This window comes from Lytechinus variegatus, chromosome 5 (genome assembly GCF_018143015.1).
Source record: "Lytechinus variegatus isolate NC3 chromosome 5, Lvar_3.0, whole genome shotgun sequence".
In the NCBI taxonomy this organism is placed as follows: Eukaryota; Metazoa; Echinodermata; class Echinoidea; order Temnopleuroida; family Toxopneustidae; genus Lytechinus; species Lytechinus variegatus.
The window spans coordinates 43,864,698-43,890,712 of NC_054744.1; the positions used below are offsets into that span (position 1 = coordinate 43,864,698).

Here is a 26,015-nt window from a genome sequence, read left to right on the forward strand (position 1 = left end):
TGTTGGATCTACTTTATTCAATTAAGTGGCGTATGCAGCATTTTTGAAGGGGGCCGCGAGGGCGCCAATTAAGCTTAGAGAAACTGAAATAAACTCCCCGTCCAAAATAGGTCTTCACCACCGTCTTAGGTCGTTTCGTACCCCCAACAAAATCTGACAAGACAAGAAAAAAATGAAAAAAAAATAAATAAATAAATGAAACAAAGGGTCAACATTTTCTTAGGGGGGGGGGGGGGTTGGGTGTGAAAAATTAATTTAAGGAGGGGGGAGGCTGAACCATTGTTCCACCCCCTTACGCTACTGATTCAATTCAATTACCCAGGACCATACCACTATACCAGTCAGCTAGACAGTAGAGGGGCATGAAAGGGGGATGGGCGGGGAACAAGCTGCCCAGTGTGTACTAAGGAAAAGGGAAAAGGGGGAAAATAATACTACCACTCCAGAGGCCGCTCTATGATCTGACACTCAGAGATACCGCTCCGAGTGTACGTAGACGAGTCGAGTAGTACGCTACGAGAGCTGAGAGAGCGAAACTGTGAAACCGGAAGTTTAGGTTAATATTAATATCGAAGCTAGTAAGAGCAACATTGGGAAAGGCAGGCAGAATTTTACTTCTTCAATCAACTGAACTAAAATTAGTTGTTTCTTCATAATTTGGCATCGTTGATCAACCGGGTTTTCCAGTTTGACTTTACCTGCTTTTCCACTAGACTAGTAGAAGAACCATGCATTTAGCTGGCAATTACTGGTAAGTTTGTGTAGGATATTTACGCCTTACGGTACGTTAGTTGCCTTGATTTTGGACTGGCATTGCAAAGTCTGCACGTCTATTATTAACTTAGCAGTAGCACTGCACTGCGTATGTCACTGAATGTGAGACCCCATCAAAAGTTTACTAAACTATCTCCTGTCTTTAGTGGTACAAGTTAAGTGAAAATATTTTAACGTGTAGATCTAATGGGAAGTGATTTTAACTTATAAGCAAGCTGCAATCTTAAAATGAGTTGTGGATGTGGTCTTCCAAAAAATGAAGCCAAGGGCAAGGCCCAAGGCCAAGCCAAAACCAGTTCAGTTACTTGGTCGGAATGGATCTATTCTATCTACTACTAGTACTACTAGGTAGAGTCTATATATAGATCTCGGTATACTATAGTCCTGAAACTTGAAAGGATGAAAATAAATTGAGCCTGAGGGTTATTGAGGGAAATCGGCATTATCCGCTCATTTACCATGTTTACGAACGAGGTTGTATAGCCAATATAACCTCGTTCTCAGCAGTAGGCCTGTAGCATGGACAAACAAAACATTGACTATTTTCCTCCCCATCCCTTGCCCCAAATATCACGACCTTATCGAACTAGATCAAGTGTGATACTTGACATACCTTTATATTAGAAAGATCATCTAATTGCTGAAAATCATATGAAAAATGATTAAAAACACACTGATTTTTCCACCTCCGGTAACCATCACTACTCTTGGTTCGTTCAATGGTGTTTGATTGTGACTAATTGAAAAAAACAAAATATCACAAAGCCATAGAGGTTCATCCACCGGAATGGACGAAACAATACTCGTGAATGCATTCTGGTTAACATACCTCGATAGCCTGGACAGATTGGCAATTTTATTTCGTCTAGATGAACGTGTTTAAAAAATAAAAAAGTCCAAATGGCTATTTTTTTTGCTTATCTATGTTTCTAGTAGTAAGTATATCCAGAGCATCATTTGTCTGCCTTCTTCTTCCCTTACCCTTTCTTTTTTTCTTCCCAGCGTAATTGAGTTTCTTTTGATTTTTTATTTCTTCCTTTTTTCTCAGTCTTTGTTCTTTGTTTCTTTAATTCTTTATTTCTTTAGGGGGAATTCTCCCCTCCTACTGAAATCTAAGGGGTATTGTATGTGTACCCCCCCCTCCGCCGCCTGTGACATCAATAATTCTTGTGTTAAAAAAAAAAATAGTGATAAAAATATTGAGTGTCAGGTGAGAAAAAGACTACAGTCACTGGATCACGGAGCTTCCCAATATCATGCTTCACCGGAAACAGGTAGGAGCTTATTTTATCCAGCTCTGTGGTCGAGAATAATGAAAAATTTCCTGATTATTTTACATGATTTTGAAAACATTCTCACAATCAAGGACGATATTTCACTCATTGGACATTGGAATCCTGTTTTATAAGTAGAACTAATCTACGTTTGGGTCAACACAAGAATTGGTAAGTCAGACTCTTACTTTGCGTGTTCCTTCTGAAAAAAAAGGAAGCTGGAGGCTGCACTGGTCTCAGAACAGTCCCACCCCGTACCTTTTCCTGTATGGCGAATGGTCGGTGTGCAGCAGTGGCATTATCCTGGTTTAAATCACCAGTCCATTCACTGCCGTTTATTTCGTCAGCGCTGGTAACTTCTCTCATCTCCCATTGACTTTGTACACAATGAGTGTACTCACACCGACACACGAGAAGAGACGTGACTAATTTCACGATAAGGCCGGGAAATCTTGATGGCTTACCTTTAGAATCCAATGTCATGTGTGTGGTAGGCAGCCTAGCTCGGTCGGTTAGAGCGCATGTTTCGGAACGTAGATCTCAACGTGAGGGGTTTGAGTCCTGACACGTGTCTAATAAAAAATCTGATGCTATATAGCGTTGTGTGTAAGCGTGCCTTGCCACTGTATTCAGTGCAGGTGTGAATGCAGTTAGAAAACACTCTGTCCACTGGAAAGGACGCAAATGTTGGTCCAGTGTATTCGAGAGTCGCAACCTATGCACGTTAAAACCAATACACTATTCGTCAAAGAGCAGGGTGTTCATCCGGTATATTGCACCTTCCGGTCCCGGCAAAATTCATGTCAAGACAATATTGACATTCATATGCCATAAAAACAAAACTTTGGTTGCAAAATGACTAATTTCTCTGGTAATTCCGTTACCATAGCACATATCCGTCATTCACATCTGAACGTGTGAGGGAATTTCTAAAAATCTTGGTTCAGTATATAGCACTAGTGGCCATGCATAGTATTAGGTTCAGAAAATGTGAAAATATTGAGATATCTGGATGCTGTGAGCAAAAATAACAGCAAAATTTCTCTGATTTGTAATTACGTTACCATGGAATTGCCCAGAACAGTATTCGTAACTGAAGTGGCTACCCTTGGTAAATACCGGTATACTGTTATATATTTCCATTTTGGAACTACAGGTAGTCTTAGTGGTTGTTGTTTATAGACACTAAGGAAAGGGTGGACACTGGTCCACCGCCATTGGTCTTCGCCAAAGAATTAGGCCCCCCACAAGTAATGACTTTTAATACATACACATGTACAGTAGCCCTAGTATTAAATTAATATTTTTGCTCATGCAACTTCCTTGCATACTTGATGCAATTCAATAGAAATACTTGAATGCATGCACAAAGGTTATCATGGGAAAATGCCGTAAAATTCAGCAAGGTGAAAATGAGGTGATCTTGGCACAGATCTGCATGTAGGTCCTACATATACCCTCTCTTTTTATCAGTCTTCTTTCTTCCTTTTCCTAAGTTTCATTGTCTTCGCACCCCCTCCCCCTTCTAGTGCCCTATCCAAATATGGGCAAGTCCAAGATATTGTGCACCTGATGTATGGGACATTCATAGATTTTCAACATTTAACTTTAATATGTTTTTATGAAATCATAATTGTATCCCCCGACCAGAGTTCGGAGGATACCGGTACTATGGATTTGGCCTCGTCGCGCTGCTGCCGCATCCGCCACAGAGATTTCCTTGTGAGCGATCTACCAGCTGCATTTGTTCTCCGATCATCTTCAAATGTAGCATGAAGGTCCATTTACATGTAGCAAAGCTGTCTATTGGTTTTGGTGTGGGCGGAGACATCGTTGACATGGTAACAAGAGTTTTTGTGGAAATAGCAGAGATTTCCTTGTGAGTGCTCTACTGACTGCATTTCTTCTCTGATCATCTTCAAATGTGGCATGAAGGTCCATTATGGTAAAGCAAAGCCGCGTCTTGATTTTGGTGTGGGCGGAGACTTCGTTGCCATGGTAACGAGAGTTTTTTTAGGAATTAGCAAAGATGTTCTTGTGAGTGCTCTACCAGCTGCATTTGTTCTCCGATCATTTTCAAATGTGGCATGAAGGTCCATTAAGCAAATCTGCCTATTGGTTTTGGTGTGGGCAGAGACATCATTGCCATGGTAACAAGAGTTTTTGCGGAAATAGCAGAGATTTCCTTGTGAGTGCTCTACTGGCTGCATTTCTTCTCCAATTATCTTCAAATTTGTCATGAAGGTCCATTATGGTAAAGCAAAGCCGCCTAATGATTCTGGAGTGGGTGGAGACGTGGTTGCCATTGTAACCATATTTTAGTGGAACATTTTGTAAAACCTGTAGCTTCTGCTTTTTTTCCAGTTTGTCATTACAGTTGTCACACAGAAGCAACATTAGAAAGTGAAGATGCCTATCATTTTTGATGGGGGTCTTAGGGTTAGGTTTAAAAAATATATCCAGATTACTCTATAATTTTATTCCTCAACAGGTGATATTGGACAATACTTTAGGTTCTGCAGAGTCACGCTGCTGCGTCATATTATTGTCATCAAATTTGGTACCCATAGGCAAAATGTGGGCAGGGTCATTGACGCCATGATAATTGTATTTATTTGTCAAATTCTGTGTTAGCTCTGTATATCGCAATGATGGATGACGCGGTGGGTTCGGGGGATACATGTGCTCGGCCGCGCGACCCGCCGAGCATCTCGAGTTATTCCATTGTTTCATACACGTTTATATAATAATACTATGAATGTCTCCCTTATGTTGCATTAATGAATCTAATGTCAATCCGATATTTTTTAGTTCTTGGAGGAAAAAAATTGAATAAACCTAATTTCAAATTGATACAAATCAACAAGTGGGGATATGGTATTGTCAATTTGCTGTGTCTCTTTACAGAGTGTATAGGGACATACTGTCTCAATCAAAGGATTATTATTGTTTAGCGTCACCTGTGCGTAGGAGGTTAATACTTTACCTGATTGGGGGAATGGAGCTGGACCACTGTACACTGGGTTTCCCCCTACTCTTTAGAGCATTGGGTTCTTTTAAAGGTTGGGACTGTCCTTTACACGGGGCCTCTATTTAACATCCTACCCCAAGGAACGGATTGTTTTCCAATGTGGCATAGCTCGCATAGATCTATAGAACAAGGGAGAGACGTAGATAGAGAATTAAGAATCCATTGCATTTGTCGTACAGCAGTTCATCCCAAATTTGCAAATGTCAATCTCTTTCTACGTATTCATGATGTACATGTAAGTTGGCCTAGTGGTACGACTCTGGGTAATGTTATGGTTTTTCTTGGTGATATCTCTCAAAGGGAACCATTTTCACAACACAGTGATCTCTCGCTCCAGGGGTAAGCCGTACAGGTAGTTGGCAACTGGTAGTAAGTGTTGACGTGAATATTTTGACGAGTGTCCATTTGCCCCTTGCTGACACTGTAACCTCAGACAACCGATTCTTTGCTCATTTACATGTATGTAGAAGTCTCAAACATCTGCAGAAGTACAGTACATCTCTTTGATTGACTGGTCCCGTTATCAATGGCTGTAATAGAACACAGAGATAGATTGGTGATCTGAACATTTATACCGCTGTCTTGGCTGGCGAAATCCATGTTGAGAATCAGTACGCCTATGGCTGCTAGATGTACATGTATGCTAGAAAACACATGTACATGTAATGTAGAAATCACCTTGAAAATGCATCAATATCAACTCAAAACAGTCACAAATCCATGGCTAGATGTAACTTCACACACATGACATAATCCAACATAGTAAAACTCAGTATTAAAAATTAGAATACTATAGAGCAAATAAATCGAGATGCAAGAGAAAATTGTATATGTGGGCTATAGCAATAAAGCGCCCTCTATTGAATACACCTTTTGCATGATGTGAAAGCTATAATGAGTAATAGCCTATTAATAATAGGCTATTAAATTGCAATTAGGTGATCTATAAACTGTGGTGAAGAGTTTGTGGATGGTGTCAAGTTTCTTTTTATCTTGACAACCAGTATCAAAGATATGTCATTTATTCCTTGCTTGTCACTGTATGGAACTTTATATAATTATGAATTCCTACATGTAGAGAATATCCTGAGTAATTAAAAAAAATCTGGTGAATCTAGATTTTAAAAGTAGAATGACCCTTATTAGGTTAAAAAACTCAACTTAGAATTTGGTAGAACTTTTACTGTTACATGTGTCATGATTACAATGATAATAGACATGCATATTACCCATTCATGTAGCATAATCTAGAGGGTAAGTCCGAGAATTTGCGTGGTTGGGACTGAGCTTACTGTTAGCGCTCTGTTAGGTTAACGTTTCTTTGCGGTCGGCACTGAAAAAGAGCGTGAAGGGACTTTGATTAGATTTAATACCATCATGAAATAACAGAGTTTTTTTACTTTTAAAAATCATCTATTGCAGGCGCAATAGATTAGTCGTTAGAATGGGGATAAATTTTTGGGATTTCCTGACCCAGGTTTGTTTCCCACTTGGTGCGCTAGCGCCCCTTGATAAGGCATAATTTATCCTCATTAAGTCCCTCAGAGAGGACCTAGAGCCATAGAGCTATTACAGAAGGAGGACTGACTCTCTGGAACGCTTTGCCCCATGTGCTGCACCGCTAATCCCCTCACAGCAGGGTGGTCCATCACTGCACTTTCTCACTTCAGACCCAATGGGTAATATTAATATAAATAAAATTTACAGATCATAATCAATTAAATTATAATAAAAGTTAGGTCTAGATAGATCTATCTCTTCAAATGCGTCAGTTCGAATATTTTTCAAAAATGGTCCGGAGCCCCACCTTTAGAAAAAGATTTTAATTTCCCCAAATGACAATGAAATACATAAATATTATTATAAACATTTGGGACCCCATTTTCATTGTCAAATTCTTCAATTACTCTGTCATCCTCATTGATGTCACTATCTATATCCTTCTTTGTCATACATGTATATCGAGGATATCCTTGTCTCAATGTGCACCAGACGTTCTTTTGAAATTTTGTTGATCTCACTATGACTGATTAAAAAGAGAAGCTATTGTAAAGGGAAACAATGGAGCATGCTCCAAGATTGATTTGTTTACAATAGCTTTCAATCAATATGAATATGACAAACTGTACAAGTTATTTATTTTACATTTCCCATGAAACATTCAGTAGCTAAAGTATGTCAATTATGTTATTGTATTCATTTTATATTTCTTAAAGGAAACAACTTTTGACACCTCTAATGTTGGTAAAAAATCTCTACCTCCATTTGATATGACTGGAGAGTAAATTAGCTGTTTCAACAATGTTTTTTCATGAATTTCTTTGCATGTATTTCTATTATTTTTATCGTTTTCAATATTTTTCCTTTTTCGCCTTGGTATTCTTTTCCTTCTGTACAGTCTTTAGAAGCTCCAGAAAAGGTGATCACATATTCTGGCTCTCTTGAAATTTGTTTGTCTCCATTCACTTTGTATACAGACATTGTGTACAAATGTCCCATATGTAACATCTTGTCCCATTCATATTAACTGAATATTAGCTGTGAATATATTTAAAAAAAATTTAATACAAAATTGACAAGACTTGATTCTTGAAATTTGGGGCTAATGAATTGAGAAGAACTGGTTGGTCTACATACAGTACAGTAGTATGAAAAAGAGTGAAGGGAAATGCTTGGGAGCTGCTGGCAAGGTGTGAGGAGGGTCATAATGGTCAAACATATGTAGCCATACTAACATTATACGAGTATCACCCCCTCCCCCTTCCAAGAAGAAAATTTTTGTTTAGTTTTTTGCATTGTACAATAGTACAGTGATACTCAGTTTCCAATTACTGTTTAGTGTAGGGCAAGTCCAAGAATTTGCGCGCGTTACGTATGGGACATTTCAGAGGCTTTAATGACCTGAAAAATAGTATTGAATGACTTTGATTATATTGAATACCCTTATGATGGTAGACATCTAGAGGAGAAGAATAATCATGCAAAAAATTGTGAAATATGACCTTGACCTTTTAGAGAGAAAAGATGTGCTGTTACGTATGGGACGCAGAAAAAAGACAATTTTTAGAACATTTTTTCAAGTCGAGAATTCTCTGAAAGTATTTCATTCGACAACTTGTAAATTAGTGTGATAGAAGTCAAAAACACTCATATATCTAAGGCAAGTTTCATGTCATAAGCCAAAACCCTCTCATTATTCATGTTCCGTATGGGACATTTTGTCCCCATAGAGAATGTACACAATTTTCCCCAAATTAAAATAATTTGGAAATAACGAGAGTTTTTTTTTCTTTTAAATGTTCTATTGAGACACATTTGATATGATTGAAAAGGAAATTAGCCATTTTAGCAATTTTTGTTCTTGTTTTTCATGGTTTCTTGAATTTCTTATGTATTTCTATTGTTTTTATTTTTTCATGTTTTTGCATTTTCACATTTTTTTCGCTGTGATTGTTTTCATTAATCAGTATTCATAACAAATCAGTCTTTAAAGACTGAAGAAAAGGTAAATAATCACTTTTTAGAGCGTTCTTGAAATTTGTTTCTCCATTCACTTTGTACACAAATCTCCCCATTGACATTGTGTGTAAATGTCCCATACGTAACATGTTGCCCCATACGTAACAATTTTTGAATTAATTTTTAATTAAGAAGTAAACTATATTTTTGAAACTTTTTGTGGTATAACATTCTCATACAAACTAGAATTTCCCAGAGATGCAACCATACAAGTATTGTATTATGAGAAATAACTTTAAAAAACATCCTCAATATGTTACGTATAGGACATTCCATCCTTGGACAAGACCTAATTTGCATATTTAATTAGATGACACCACTTTTTCCCCCAAAAGTAATAAGATGTTAGGGGGTCCATGTCCCACCTATGAATAAATCTCACAATTTTTGTTTTGATTTTCTATGAGTTTTTATAATTGTCCCATATGTAACGCCCATTTAACCAATTTTGCAAATTGGGTGCCCCAAATTAGCATGAATATGCATATTATCAATTTTTTCTTAATGAAATTAAAAAATTCAACATTTGGGCTTTCTTACCCCACCAAAGATAACTTCTTAATTAAAGATGAAATTTTGCCTTCCAGGGTGACCTTTTCTTGGACTTGCCCTGTATATACATGTAAGAACCAAGTAAAAAGCTGTAATGTACCCCTGTATCAGGAAAAGAAATGCAGTGTGGTAGCCTACAAAGTACTCAAAATTTCATTTCAAACTTGTTTTTGACATTACGTTGGATCATTTCACTTCATTCACTCTGCATTGTGTATGAATGTACTTTCAGGTACATGTACATGCATAGAGATTCACATTTCATTGCCTGTCTAGTATAATTTACAATGTCTGAAAAAGCAATGGCAGCAAAAATAAGCCTAGCCTAGTAAAAAAAAATGACTCAACACAAAAGCAAAGTAGTTGGTTGCTTCACATGAAATAGATCATCACTCAATCCATGTACAGCTCAAACCCATAATTCATCCTAATTTATAATTTAAGTGAAAAATCCGGAGACACATAGTACGTCCCTTGCTGCCAGCTTTATGACTGCTCTCAGCTCGGAGTCTCCCCTTTTCCTCTGACGAAGTACAGAGTGAATCAGAAATCCCTATGATTATTTGGAACTGACTGCTGAGTTATGATTCATTCATTTTAATCCTGGCACTGTTTATGTCTTCTCTTTCCAATCCATGCAGGTCTACATTGCAGCATACAAACACCACGTTGTAGCAAGCTATACATTCGTCCATGTCAACTAATTTGTCTTGTCCTGAGTACATGTAGGCGATCATCATGGCACAAGATATGCCGTAAGTGTTTCATTCAGTCTCTTCATAGTATTCAGGGGAAAAACCCTTTCAATTTCATGAGAAAAAAATGTTCTGGTATTTAAATTGAAATTATGAAAATAAAAAGATGAACTTGTGTATTTTATGCTATTGTTTGTGATAATGAATTAGCAACCGGTTAAACACTATGGGATTTTCTATAGGACATTTCCTGTTTTATATTTGCATGATTTCAGCACGAAAACCTTTTGTTAATTATTAGTCTCTATAGATAGTTTCCTGTCTTGAAGTGTTGAATCCAATGACCGGGGTAATAATATGCTGTAAAGCGCTTTGGGCCATTCTGGGAAAAGCGCTATATAAAAATTGGCTATTATTATTGTTTGAATGCACTGACTGTGGGCACATCGCCTAGTGGTTCTGATTCTCATCTTGCAAATAGAGGGTCTCTGGTTCAAATCCTAGTCATGATGTGTTTCCCTTCTTCAGCAAGAAATTTATTCACGCATATGCTGCACTCGACCCAGGTGAGATGAATTGGTTTCTGGAAGGATTGATTTCTTGAATGCACTGAGCGCCATTGAAAAGTGGTAGCTTGTTCCAAGCTAAAGCTGGGGTAGTGATAGCAGCTTTTTATCCTCGGACAAATAGCATTTCTATCATTATCATTATTATTGTTATATTATTAGGTGGTCTGTCATTTATGACAGATCACCTCTTAATTTCGTCAGAATTTTCTTATTTATTTATTTATTTTTACGGATTTTTCTTGTCGCCAAGTTATCTCAAAATAGACTTGATCAATTTCATTGAATTTCATGTCATCTATAGGATCTGTCATGGACACGTGCAGTGAAGCTTTTCAAGGTCATCAGGTCATGATGACGTCATCTAGGCGCCATTTTGTAAAATCACATTATCAATCACATCTCCATTATCAATTATCAAAAATCAATCAAATTAACATCACACTAAGTTCAGGTCAAGGGTCATCAGGTCATGTCATCAAAGGTCACCTGGAGGTCACGACGCGCGCGTACGCGCGCGTCAAAATTTAAAAATGCTCAAAATCACTTTTTGACCAAACGAGAGTACGTTTCAGGTCATTTTAAGCATTTCAAAAATTTGCGCGCGCGCACGCATGCGTGCGCGTTTCCGCGCATAACGCCTTAACGCAACTCAGAAACACCGTTTTTTTTACATCGTTTCATTGATAATAAAATTCTGAACAATTCGATACCTTGATCAACCTTCTACGACCATTAATGACGAAATTAACACCCGTTAAAGTCTGCAGCACGTGTGCGCGCGAGCTCTCACTATAGGCCATATATGGGCAAAAACATGCCTATTGAAAATTCACTGTAGCTCTTTAAATAGTCCGTTGACCCCCAATTTTTTTTTCATATATCGATAGAGTATGAGTTGTAGATTTGATTTCATGTCATCAATGTCCCTAAATTATATCGTGACGTCATCAAAATGGCGCCTAAACTAAAAATTTCATTTTTTCAAAAATGACGTCATCAAATTTATGCAAATTTGGTTGTAACTTCTCGAATATAGATCGTTTTTCGCCCAGATTTCGATATGTTGTAGTTTAGAATGTACTCTTTTTCCTTAGTAAACATGAATATTCGTTTTGAGAAACGCATCATTGCGTAAAACAGCGATGAAAAGAGGCATGTCATTTTTCCTCATTTTGCGTGTAATCTCTATGGGACATGACTTTTTCTCAAAACCAGATTCGACATTCCTCTATTTCGTGAGCCATATCTCCATTTTTTCTTGTCAGTTTTCCTTAAACTTTTAGTATGTTGTAGCTGAGATTCTAAGCTTTCGGAAGTGTGCCCTTTATTTTTTGATCAGATGCCGGGATCATGCCCGTATTTCACTTGCAAAATTGGACTTGTAATTCTCAAAATTGCTTACGTGTATTCTCTATGGGGAATATCGTGGCTTTGACTGCTTTCTAAAGGGCGCGGGTTCGAGTCCTGGGGTGAACAAGATGATTTTTTTTTCAGTTTTTTTTTTCTTTTTGCCACTTCTTACATGATCCTTTATGATATTTAAAAGGTATAAATGTTTAAATTTAGCAAGATAAAACAGATTATAATTGATTTTTTTCATATCACATGTGTTTTGCGTGTAATCTCTATGGGACATGACTTTTTCTCAAAACTAGATTCGACATTCCTCTATTTCGTGAGCCATATCTCCATTTTTTCTTGTCAGTTTTCTTTAGGCTTTTAGTATGTTGTAGCTGAGATTCTAAGCTTTCGCAGGTGTGCCCTTCATTTTTTGATCAGATGCCGGGATCATGCCCGTATTTCACTTGCAAAATTGGACTTGTAATTCTCAAAATTGCTTACGTGTATTCTCTATGGGGAATATCGTGGCTTTGACTGCTTTCTAAAGGGCGCGGGTTCGAGTCCTGGGGTGAACAAGATGATTTTTTTTTCAGTTTTTTTTTTCTTTTTGCCACTTCTTACATGATCCTTTATGATATTTAAAAGGTATAAATGTTTAAATTTAGCAAGATAAAACAGATTATAATTGATTTTTTTCATATCACATGTGTTTTGCGTGTAATCTGTATGGGATATGACTTTCTCAAAACTAGATTCGACATTCCTCTATTTCGTGAGCCAAATCTCCATTGTTTCTTGTCAGTTTTCCCTGAGCTTTTAGTATGTTGTAGCCGAGATTCTAAGCTTTCGAAAATGTGCTCTTCATTTTTGATCAGATGCCGGGATCATGCTCGTATTTCGCTTGCAAAATTGGAATTCTCAAAATTGCTTACGTGTATTCTCTATGGGGAATATCGTGGCTCAATGGATAACGCATTTGAATCGCTTTCACAGGGGCGCAGGTTCGAGTCCTGTGGTAAACAAGATTTTTTTTTCATTTTTTTTCTTTTTACCACCTCGTCCATGATCCTTCGTGATAATTTAATGGTATAAAATTTAAAATTTCGCAAGATAAAACAGATTATAATTACTTTGTTTCATATCACATGTATTGTCATACATGAAAGAGACCCTTTTAACAGTGCTTTATCATCTCCCGTCTTTCACAAGTATTCCATCCATAATGAATATTCCGTCGTCATCATGAAGATCATATTGATCTGCAGTCTGTCTATCTACCTACTCTGTATATGTATCTGTCTATCTCTCTGTCTAATATAACATATTTATCTGTTTAGATATGTATATCTATCTATCGTTCTATATATCCATCAATCTATCTGCCTGTCTCTATCTTTCCATATGTATGTCTGTCTGGCTATCTATCTATATCAATCTATTTGTCTCTATCTATCTATTTATCTATCTATATGTCTGTCTGTCTATCTATGTTTTATTAATATAACCACCTATCATTTATCTCTCAATCGATCACTTGATCCATCCATCGCTCCATCCACCACTCCATCCATCTATATATATAATCATCTATCTTGTATGTATCTGATTGAAGCTGTATGTTTGACGATTGTCATCATCACATCAATAATCACATTTAGCAATGGTCAAAACTTATTCTTAGGATGTCTACGATCAAGATTATCAATGATATCTATATGATTTATTTCATACATCAGCCGACACGGAATGACAAATCATGACAGACCACCTAATTCGTCCGCATGACGAATTAAATTCTAGTTATCATTATTATTGTTATTATCATCAATAGTAGTATTATTATTAGTAGTAGAGGTAGTAGTAGTATCATCATCATTACCATCAGCATCATCATCATCATCACCATCTTTATCATCATCATCATCGTCGTCATTATCATCATCATCACCGTCATCATCACCATCATCGTCATTACTATCACCATCACCATCATCATTACCATCATAATCATCATCACCATCATCTTCATCATCACCATCATCACCATCATCATCATCATCATTATCATCATCATCATATTATAATCACCAGCATCATCATCATCATCATCCATCATCATCATCTCCATCATAATCACCATCATTATCTATCTTCATCATCACGATCATCACCATCATCACTACCACATCACTATCATCATCATCACCATCATCATCATCATCATCTTGTAATCACCATCATCATCATCATCCATCATCATTACCATCATAATCACCATCATTATCCATCATTATCATAATCATAATCATCATCATCATCATCTTCATCATCATCATTACACGTGTACATGTAGCTCCATGGTAGTAGGTACTGTTTTCCCCACTCTTCAAATTTTGAAAAGGGAAATATTTTTTATGCAAAACATTTCATGAATCTTTAATTTTTCACCAAAAAACAAAAGGCTATATGTATAGTTTCATTTTATTCAATTACTGAGATTATTATTTTGAATTTTTCTTAAAAAACAAGACATTAAGGTATCCCCAAATTCATTAAAATAGTACATTATAATTATTCATTATTTTAATGAATTACTGAAAAATGTCCTTGATTTTTTATGAAAATGTGAGATTTGACACAGGATAAAAGTTGTGCCACTATAAATTTCATCAGTGCTTTAACATAGAATTACCAAGAAAAACAAATTCCGGGGGGGGGGGGGGGGGGGCACGGTGGGCACCAACCCTCAAATCATTGCCCCTTTATTTTTAGTACATGTACATGTACACTAGTGTGACACCATTACTAGTGGACTTTGACTGTCTCTGTGGTCTTTGGCCGACCATATTTACCCATAGAGGTAGAGTTTCCCTAGATGTATCCATAAAAGAATCATTTTCATACATGCATATATGTTTAATGCTGCTTTTCTCATCATACTGTAGAGGAAGTGTATCAGTTACCCTTTCCTTGTTGTGCTATTTGTAAGGAGATATATACTTCAAACTATTAAACAATACCTAATACATGTACAAGGAGAGTACTCTTCAAATAAAGGCATGTCCAATTGAAGTGTCAAATTTCACAAATAGAATGCACGCATATTGATACAGAGCTACATACTGTAGGCTTCATCATAAAATATTTCCTTTCTCACGATACATATTTTACTTCATTGTTTATTCAAGTAGTAGGATTACAAATATCCAGTCTTACTGGGAAAAGGGAAAAGATGTTTAGGGGGCCGTTTCATAAAGCTGTTTTTGTCTCACCTGCGAAGCAAAGTGAGACTATAGGCGCCGCTTTTCCGACGGCGACGGCGTCAACATCAAATCTTAACCTGAGGTTAAGTTTTTGAAATGACGTCATAACTTAGAAAGTATATGGACCTAGTTAATAAAACTTGGCCATAAGGTTAATCAAGTATTACTGAACATTCTGTTAGAGTTTCATGTCACATGACCAAGGTCAAAGGTCATTTAGGGTCAATGAACTTAGACCATGTTGGAGGAATCAACATCGAAATCTTAACCTGAGGTTAAGTTTTTGAAATGTCATCATAACTTAGAAAATATATGAACCTAGTTCATGAAACTTGGACATAAGGTTAATCAAGTATCACTGAACATCCTGCATGAGTTTCACGTCACATGACCAAGGTCAAAGGTCATTTAGGGTCAATGAACTTTGGCCGAATTGGGGATATCTGTTGAATTCCCATCATAACTTTGAACGTTTATGGATCTGATTCATGAAACTTGGACATAATAGTAATCAAGCATCACTGAAAATTTTGTGCAAGTTTCAGGTCTCATGATTAAGGTCAAAGGTCATTTAGGGTCAATGAACTTTGGCCGAATCGGAGTATCTGTTGAATTACCATCATAACTTTGAAAGTTTATTGGTCTAGTTCATTAAACTTGGACATTAGAGTAATCAAGTATCACTGAACATCCTGTGCGCATTTCAGGTCACATGACCAAGGTCAAAGGTCAATGAACTTTGGCCGAATTGGGTGTATCTGTTGAATTACCATCATAACTTTGAAAGTTTATGGATCTGATTCATGAAATTTGTACAGAAGAGTAATCAAGTATCACTGAACATCCTGTTCGAGTTTCAGGTCACATGATCAAGGTCAAAGGTCATGTAAGGTCAATGAACTTTGGCAATGTTGGGGTTTTTTGTTAAATAACCATCATATCTCTGTAAGTTTGTTGGTCTAGTTCATAAAAAGTGGACATAAGAGTAACCATGTATCACTGAACATCTTGTGCGAGTTAGAGTAGTATTCAAAGTCAGCACTGCTGCTATATTGAACCGCGTGATGCAGGTGAGACAGCCAGAGGCATTCCACTTGTTGTAAGGTAAGAGCGACTTTAAGAATGACTGGAGTGGTGATACTTTCTTGCTGTAAATGATATGTTTTGGTCATTGGTGATTGTTAATCATGTAAGGTTTATTACTTCACCAGTCGTTCTTTATTTGTACATGTACGTACAATAGTCACTATTAATAAGAACAGCTTTATGAGACGGCCCCTGGGCCTTTATGTACATTACATACATACTGTACTGCATGCAACAAATTTTTGTTTTAAAGCATATATGGCCATCCAGACCTGATATACATGTATACGATAAAACTTCATCCATGACTGTTGTGATAAATTATATTTTTGAAATTAATGCAAAGCAGACTTTGAACACCTATTGAATTGTGTGTACACTGTAAATGTATAATGGCCAGAAGTGGAAGAGCTCTCAATTACTAGCAATGGATCAAGAAGGGAAAATCCCTTGTTTCTAAAATCTATTGTGGAAAATATTTAGTTACACACCATACAGTTTAAACAGACCTACATTGTAATTTTACTGTTATTTTCATTATCACACACAAAAAATGTTTCCTGCATAGTCTACGTGGAAATGAATCCACATCTTTCATTATTCATTTATATCTGATCCACAACGTAATTTTTTTCTTCAGATATATAGGGTCTGCTGTACAGTAAGGGAGACCGGGGTTAGCTTTTTGACAAAAATGGCTGTAAAATCCAAATAGATTTAATCAATATATAAATATGTGTATGTATCTAAGGGCTTCAAATGTACATGTACTCCATAAAAAATTTACCTCTATTACATACATATGGTTACTGAAAAAATCCACCTTGAACAAGATCATCGCAAACGTTCCAAGTCCAACTTTAATACCCCAATACGGGGAAAATTTGAACATGGTATTGGGTGAGTTGGAACACTGCATGGTCAATTAAGAATTAATAGTACAAAACTGTAATATTATATACATGTACATGGTTTTGGCCTATTTGCTTTATTTTTTTCAAGTTCAAAATATTTAAGTGTGGATTTGTGTCACTTGAACTTTATACAGCCACTCACACAAGCAGACTGTGTAGTAGAATTCTGCATATTTGGGTGCGTTTGATTTTACATGCAATTTAGTGTATTATCAGCAATTTCATGTACTTCAGCATCAAATTTACATGATAAAAATGAATTAATACTAAATAGGTTCATTATTGCGGATTGAAATAATCGCTAGAGGGTATTCATTTGTCTCGCAATCTACTATGGTCAACAAGGAAATTCGTGATCACTCTCGCAAAAAGTGTTCACTGGCTTTCTAGGAAATTCGTGATCACTCTCGCAAAAAGTGTTCACTAGCTTACAAGTTCACGAGCTTTCGAGTGCTGCTGCAACTCTTTATCAAGTGACAAGGATTGTCCGATATCGTACTGTATTTATACTAATCTCCAAGACCGTACGCACAAGCGCGAGAACAATAGGTGGGCACTGATCCGTTGTGTGATTGGTCAGGAGTTATGCAAATTATATGCAAATACGCCGTGGGTCGGCAATATGCAAAAGAGACCAAAATTGGCGGGCTCGCTAGTTTCCCGTGGGCGGGGGTTGACTGGCTGAGCGGTCCCTCGATCGGGGCCGGGAACGATCGGGTAGGCGTGCACTGCCAGGTAAGGGGGTATTGTGCTGTCGGATGGTTCGCATCCAGAAATCGGGGATGTCGATCCCGCTGTCTCTGTTGAAGTTGTTAGGACAAAGACGTATACTAATAGCCTCCTTAATCCTGCGTGTATACCAATGTCTTTCTTTGGCAATGCAATGTACACCCTCCCAATCTGGGTGGTGTTGCTTCTCCCAAGCATGTTCTGCCACCGCGGATGTGTCGGTTCGCTGTAACCGAACATCGCGCTTGTGTTCAGAAATGCGTTCAATTATCGGTCGGGCTGTCTCTCCGATGTAAGACCCGTCACATCCCTGGCAAGGAATGTTGTATACTACGCCATCATGTCTGTGATCAGGGATAGGGTCTTTGGGGCGTACAAGCTGTTTGCGTAAGGTGGTGTCCGAGCGGAAAACCGTTCGGATACCGTGACCTTCTAATCGGCGTTTAAGTTGTTGTGAAAGGCCATCTATGTATGGCAAGACTGTACAAGTCTTGAAAACCTTCTGATCCCTTGGTGTTTGTTTTTTCTTGAAAGTGTTCCTAGAAAGCCAGTGAACACTTTTTGCGAGAGTGATCACGAATTTCCTTGTTGACCATAGTAGATTGCGAGACAAATGAATACCCTCTAGCGATTAAAAATGAATTGTTTATATTTTTTTAATTATGCAAATAAGCATATGAAATTTTCCCTAAATTTGTTTTTTTTTATGTTTTTGCTTTAACTCTATTTATTGAGCTAGTAGAATGCTAATTTTTGGTGAGAGTATCAATTTTCACATAAATAACAAATATCCACCAAAAATTGCAAAAAAATATTTCTTATTTTTTTGTATTTTTTGGGGTATTTTTTTTGTATTTCTTTGTTTTTAAAAATTGCATAAAAAATATCTATTTGAACCAACAAAAGTAAAAAAAAAATAATCATACATTTTATGACTCTTGGTTGAAAAACACAATTTGCATTGAACTTGTACATGGAATCGCGTTTTTGAGCTATTTTGGGTCTGACATGCACGTACAAAATGCTGCAAATTTGGTCTAAAATGATGCGCAAAACTTGAAAGTAAAAAGTCAGCGAGCAGTGTAGTAAAAAAAAAATTCGCAATGGCGTAGTGACAAATTTCTCAAGGGGGGTCAATTTGAGTTAAGATAGGGGTAATCCAGGCTGAAAATAATACGGTTTGAAGTTTGAAGAAATTTCAGACAAAATATTGCTAACCGCTCAATGATGTTTAAAGTTAACAGATTTTGATGAAATTTTCAGCATTTTGGTCTGTGAATCTCATTGAGGTATGATAATTTCAGCCTGGAGGACCCATTTAATGATTCAAACTTGAAATAATGTTGGGCGTTTTTAGACCTACATGTACTGTACATGTACATGTGCATGCAGTTTGCTTTGGTTTGGTTTCAGCATGAGATTAGGAAAGGATTTAAATTGATTAATTTTTGTCAGTTTAGACATGCTGTCCAAAACAAAGTTATTTTTAGTCTAAAGGAGTTAAAAGCTGATCCACCATAAACTGGTGACCATAAAAACCCTCAATATGATTCAAGACAATTTCCTTCTATTTGTGTTTGAGCAATATGTGAGATAAACCATCTAGGAGGTTTTTAAAATCAATATATTCCTTTTGACACAAATATCACATCCACTGACAAAGTACATTGTATCATACAATGTGTATCATATATTGTGCATACTCTTCAGTACTATTCAGCATGTCAAAAAAGTGATCATTGACATTGCCATATATCTTCTTTTTTTTTTAGAATTTGAATGTCACAGGATCATATTGGGCAAGCTTATGCAACAGCTCCATGTGAAAGTGATAAAGCTCATCCTAATGAAAAATGGGAAAAGTCATTGTACAATAAAAGTTTATCATGAGGTATTAATGAGAATGGCTTATTTTGACGTCCCATGACAAAGGACACTGGAATTTTTTTTTAATAATGAGGAAAATGTGTTTGAAAATGCCTGTTGACTTGCTTTTGAGACAAGAAATTTGGGGCTATGGGATTCTTTCATTTTGGTTGAGCATACAGAAAATATTTCAATTCAAGAAAAAAAGATGTTTTTTCTCATAGGACAGCAAATTTATTATCATCATATTTCAATTTATTCCCTTCTCTGTTTTTATGCCCCCACAGAAGAAGTCTGGAGGGGCATTAAGTGTTGCTTTACATTGCTGTACACATACGTGACCAAAAAGACGCATTTAAAGGGGTGTTTTTTTCAGTTTTGGATGCGGGCCACACCTGGTCTCTTTAAGGGTATCAAAAACACAGATCTTAAAAAAAGGTGGTTTTGAAAGACTGGTCAGTGGTCGATCACAGGGTCAAATGTATAGGGTACATGTTTTTCCCACAGCTTTTTTTTATAAAGACTAGCCAAACGTGTTTAGGGTATGTTTTTTCCCCAAGCTGTTTCCGAGGGTCTTTTTCCTCGTTTCTGAAAAGTGTTTGGGTTCATTCTTTGTAGTATTTTAACCCTTACTGCACTGGGGTCTGGGAGGCATGCAATTCCCATGAATATAGTTTTTGTCTAAGTTTTAATTGTTAGCAAGTAAAAAAAAACTTGTTTTTAGGGGTCATTATTCTCATGACAAATAAGGGCCAAAATGTGTATAAAAATGAAGCCTGAGAAAAGCTTGTTTAATGGGTTATTTTGCACACAGAGAAAAACTAGTTTAAGGGGTGTTTAGAAATAATTTGGTCACACATGTGTACAGCAATACATTTTACTGGCCCCCCCCCCCCCCCCCCGCGGTTTAAGTACTGGTATCAAAAAGCTGCGAGCTTTGAAAAAAAATTTATTGACCTGGCAATGGCAGAAAATGTTTCTTGTCAATGTACGTCCAACAAATCTTTGGCTCGTTGCAAATTGTAGAAGCATTGTGGTGTATGATGTTATTCTGATTCTCAGCGGCCCTGGTAATAAGAGGGATGTGTTTGAATCCCATTTCAGCACTACGTATTGTATATGTAGTATAATTTTGTACATGTATGTAAGTCAGAGTTAGAGTACATGTAGAAAGGTCGGGTACATGTAGGCGGTACATGTAAATTGGTCTAGTCAAATCTTGAGGATTTAACTATTTCCTCAGTATTTACCAAATGACTCCTTGAATTGGCACACACATTGAATGGAGCAAAGACATGCAAGATACAACTTGGATGTGTTGGTATTTTGTTGCCATGGTAATGGCATAGTATGGCAACAAATTAGAAAAATCCTGCAGTTAACTGCTTCCTGCATTATTCACCCTAGATGCTTGCAAGACTTGGCACACATTCATGTCTAGACACGTGCAACACGTGGTAGGGCCTACACGTGTGATTTATAAAAAAATAGTTTATTGATATATGATAAAACAGAAACAGTATGCTTTTTTATATTTGCAGTGTACAGAGTGTATGTTCATTATGTACATTCATATAATAGTACCTTCAGTGATAAAGGCTTAGATTTCCACCTCAGATATATGTTGATTTGAAGAAATAGAGAAAATCAAACTAGCACAACGCTGAAAATTTCATCAAAATCAGATTGTTAAGTTTTGCTTATTTTTCATCAAACAGTGATATATGCACAACTCAGTGACATGCAAATGAGACAGTCGATGATGTCCCTCACTCACTATTTCTTTTGATTTGTATTGTTTGACATTATTTTATTTTTTACATATTTGACAATTGAAACAATGCTATTTCTTCATGTTCAGGGAGGAATTAGTCATTGTTTCACTTTTAATACAAAGAGTAGAAAATTAGAATATTTTGTATTTGAATTTCATATAGAAACACAAAAGCAATAGTGAGTAGATGACATCATCAGTCTCCTCATTTGCATAGCGACCAGGATGTGCATATAACTATTTTGTGAAATTAAGTTAAACTTTAAAACGTCATGACTTTCTTATTTTTACATCTGATTTTGATGAAATTTTCAATGTTATGCTTGTTGGAGTTTTCTCTTTTTATTCGAATCAATTTTGTATTTGGGTTGGATTCCCGTTCAAGTTTTGTTTTCTTCTCATCTTCCCTGTAGGTTATGGTTACATGGGAAGATTAGTAGAGAGAAGGCTGAGAGTCTCCTGAAACCTTGGCAAGATGGATTTTACCTGATCAGAGAGAGTACCCATTACCCTGGAGACTATACGCTATGTGTATGTATCTCAGGAAGGGTTGAACACTATCATATCATCACTACACAGAATGACAACTCACCGGGAAAGAAATCATTAACCATAGATGAAGAGGTTTTCTTTCCTAACCTGCATGCTTTGATAAAGGTGAGTTCACAACTCTTTCCTGCTCATTTTTTTTACCAAAGTATCGAAATAATTCAAATACCAGTTGCGTCTTTTCTCATTTTAGTAATGCTTTGATAAAGGTGAGTTCACACCTCTTTCCTGCTCATTTTTTTTACCAAAGTATCGAAATAATTCAAATACCAGTTGCGTCTTTTCTCATTTTAGTAAATGTCAAACCTAAACTCAGAGAGGGACATGCACGTGGTTACACTTCGTTATTCTGAAGGTTCGTCATTCCGAAACACGTAAATTGCCTATACCTTGATGTTTGTTAATACAAAAACGTAATAGGGTTCGTTAATCCGAACAATTGTGGCGTTATTCTGAAGGTTCGATAATCCGAAAAATGAATAAGGTTCGATGTTCCAAAGGTTCTTTAGTCCGAAAACGAAATAAGGTTTGTCAATCATTTCGTTTTCGGACTAATGAACCTTCGGAATTATGGACCTCATTTCGCTTTCGGACTTACGAACCTTCGGAATTACGAACCTCAATTCGTTTTTGGACTAACGAACCTTCGGAGTTGCGAACCTTCGGAAATACGAACCTTCGGAATATCCGAACCTTCGGAATAACGAAGCTTCGGAATTATGAATGTATGCGCATGCACGTGATGGACCGTTGAATGGAAACACAGTTTGTAGGGATAGATAATTCAATATCACTTTAAATGACCTTCAAGTAGTCAAAACAATTTTGGCTCTCTCTTCCCATCTCTCTGTCTCTTTCTCTCTCTCTTTACTTTCCTGGGGTTGTTTTACCAAGAATTGTAGTGTGACAAAAAAAATTCACTTAATTGCAATTTTAATATCACATCACCGTATTTGTCTGATTACGATCTCATTGGACATGTGTGTTGAATGATTGTGTTGCGCAACATGAGTAATAAGCCAGTTCATGGTTGTAATCTGTCCATGAGCAGAAAAAAGGTAATTTGAGATAAACCATGAAGGTGGCTTTCAAATTCACTGACATAGGCATTTGTGATTTGATGATTATTCATGTATTCCTTTCAAAATATTCATTTTATCACATCCAAGCTAAAGAGTAATAAATAGAGCCTTCATAATCACTGGTATTTGACAGTAGCCTAAACAATAGTCAAATGGGCCAAAGGCAGACAATAAAACAGATTTCCAAACTTTATCCCTGATGTACTATTCTAGTCACCTGGTCTATACAATGCCTTTTTCTATTAAAGAATTTTAATACTCTACTGGTAAAGCTTACGCAACATCTACATTTGAAAATGATAGTGCTTATCCTAATGAAAAATCACAAAGGTTATTGAAGAAAAGTTGACCATGAGCTAACGATAAACTGGCTTATTCTTGTGCAGCACTCCCAGGCCAGAGCTCTTTCAAGTTTTGATTAATTGAAAAAAACATCAGTCCTGTGAACCACATCATCAATCTGTTTTAACCATGTTTGCTCAAATCAAAACTCCCATTCCAATTATGAAACACCCAGGATAATTGAACTGAAAGCTGAATCCAGTCTTCTTTTGTCTTCACTAACACTTATCATACTATACTATGGTCTTGAAGTGGACATCTTTTAAACACTTCAAAACCACACTCGACACCTTTAGTTTCAATGGGAGTTTTATTGCAACTCTTTTAAAAGGAATGCTCATTGATGTTCTTTCACATTCTAGTACCTTTTCATGTCTGATCAAGTCCGAAGTCTTTTACTCCACTATCTGATGCTTTTAAATTGGAAAATATGTACACGTACAGCTCTAAAGAGCAGATTTTACCATTTGAATTCATCAGTGTATCCTATACTATTTATTTTTTAATAGCATTATACAGAAGATGCGGATGGTTTAGTGTGCAATTTAAAGAAAGCTGTGGAAAGAAAGCGAGATATGAACATTATGGATGGCCATCAGCAACAGAGGGGGCCTCATCACACTGCAGATGGGTCTTTCAAGAAAGATGGAGATAAGAATGACATGAAAAATCTAATGTCAGGTAATAATCATCTTGAGATGTTTTTGATCACTGTGGTAGCTGATTGGTGGCAGTGTTCATGAATAAAATAGATTGTGATATTTGTAGTGATGGTGGTTGTCATGGGGGATCAAAGATGTTGAGGACAATGATGATATTGATGGTGATAGTGATGATGATGATGCAGCTGTTAACTACAAGTACAATTTCACCAAAGCTGTCCTTTTTACCTTTGAATCAAAGCTCCCACTGGATATCAACGCTACGCTATTTTAAGTGACTTTGATATATATCACAAAAATCCATAATACCCGCTCCAGTGCTCTCCTGGCCTGATGAGTCACTATCATTCAGTCTTCAAGATACATGTACGTCACATGCAGGTTGGACCCAACGATCTCCGAACCAAGTGGAGGGATGAGAACAGAGAAAGAGAGATGATGATGGTGATGAAAAAATATGATGTTGATGGTAATGTCCTTCATGCTATAGTCCTTGAAATGATGATGAAGTCCTCCCAGAGGCAACACTAGTGCTGTTCATAGAAATACAGGTGATAACAAATAGATTTTTGTGTGATTTTTTCTTTCGCACTGAGCTAGGCAAGAATAGATTCATGGGATTTTCAATTTGAAGTGAATTAAAAACAGGCATATAATGAGCAGTTTATGGATCTTCAATTTGCGCTGGTCTCAATTGAAATTAAACCTGCAAAAATTAATGTACTACAAGTAGTCCTATGCATTGACTATATTTACCAACAAGTTGTTCTACATGAATGGTACTCTGTACATATATTTGTTTTGTTTTCCTAGGTCCATGGGCTGTCAATAAGAATGAACTCAAACTAGGAGAAGAAATTGGCCATGGATTCTTTGGAGGTAAGGTGAAACCACTTGTATCAAACATACCTTAATTGTCATCCTTGACAAATTAGCTCTCAGTGGATCAATTTCCACCATGTCAGAAAGTTTCAAAATAACCAGGGGGTGTTTCACAAAGGTTCAAGTATGACTTAAGTCGCACTTAAATGCAGATGCGTACTTGATTTGCAACGCGCAGTCTTATTGATAAATATGCAGTAGTGTACGTCCCCATGACACGATCTGACCAATGCAGTCAAGCCTTTCATACCGTACGCAACTCGGTATTTAAGTGTGACTCAAAGTCATGCTTAAATCTTTGTGAAACACCCCCCAGGTGGGTGTTTTATAAAGCTGTTCATAGAGTTAGGCAAAACTTTACGCACAATTCGAACACGTTCTTACATGTAGGTCATACTTGTAGATGAATTATATAGGGATATCACATGCATGTAGCACAAGAAAAGATCACTAGTCGTGTGGAAAGTCATTCGTATCTTACGAACAGCTTTATGAAACACCCACCAGGGTTTCCACCATTGGCACCTGTCCACTATAAATACAAGTAAATCCAAGTTCAATTTGAAAATTGAATGAATTGAAACTGGAAATGGCAAATGATGAGACTTTTGGATAAATTTGATTAAGAATAAAAGGGCCAGCAAAGAGGAAGAAGGAAGTGGTGCAGGAGACTTTAAAGGGGTGGTCCAGGCTGAAAGTATTTATAGCTTAGTAAATAGAGTAGAACTCACTGAGCAAAGTGCCGAAAATTTCGTCAAAATCGGACAACAAATAGCAAAGTTATTGAATTTTAAAGTTTAGTAATATTTTGTAAAAACAGTCCTCATGAATATTCATGAGGTGGGCTGATGATGTCACGTCTCCACTTGTTCTTTTGTATTTTATTATATGAAATTAGGTTTATTCAATTTTTTTCCTCCAAGAACTAGAAAAATTGGATTGACAACTGATTTAGTGCATTAGATATTTATTGCTGCAACTTATTTCATTATAAGGGAGACATATTATTCACACAAGTATGAAATAATGAAAAAATTATGATTTTATGTAATAACATAAGAAAACGGAAAGTGGAGATGTGACATCATCAGCTCGCCTAATGAATATTCAT

The 26,015-nt window shown here is 36.7% G+C and overlaps 1 protein-coding gene across 1 annotated transcript in view; it reads left to right on the forward strand.

Annotated features, from left to right (window-relative positions):
* The first annotated feature begins 524 nt into the window (after positions 1-524).
* The window catches only part of LOC121416245 (tyrosine-protein kinase CSK-like), a 33,736-nt gene continuing 8,245 nt past the window's right edge, over positions 525-26,015 (forward strand). Inside the window, exons 1-5 of the mRNA XM_041609755.1 lie at positions 525-751; positions 9,792-9,905; positions 21,801-22,044; positions 23,870-24,041; positions 24,836-24,901. Coding sequence (XP_041465689.1) covers positions 9,889-9,905; positions 21,801-22,044; positions 23,870-24,041; positions 24,836-24,901 — 499 coding nt within the window. The 5' untranslated portion in view covers positions 525-751; positions 9,792-9,888. The remainder of the gene's footprint in view (positions 752-9,791; positions 9,906-21,800; positions 22,045-23,869; positions 24,042-24,835; positions 24,902-26,015) is intronic.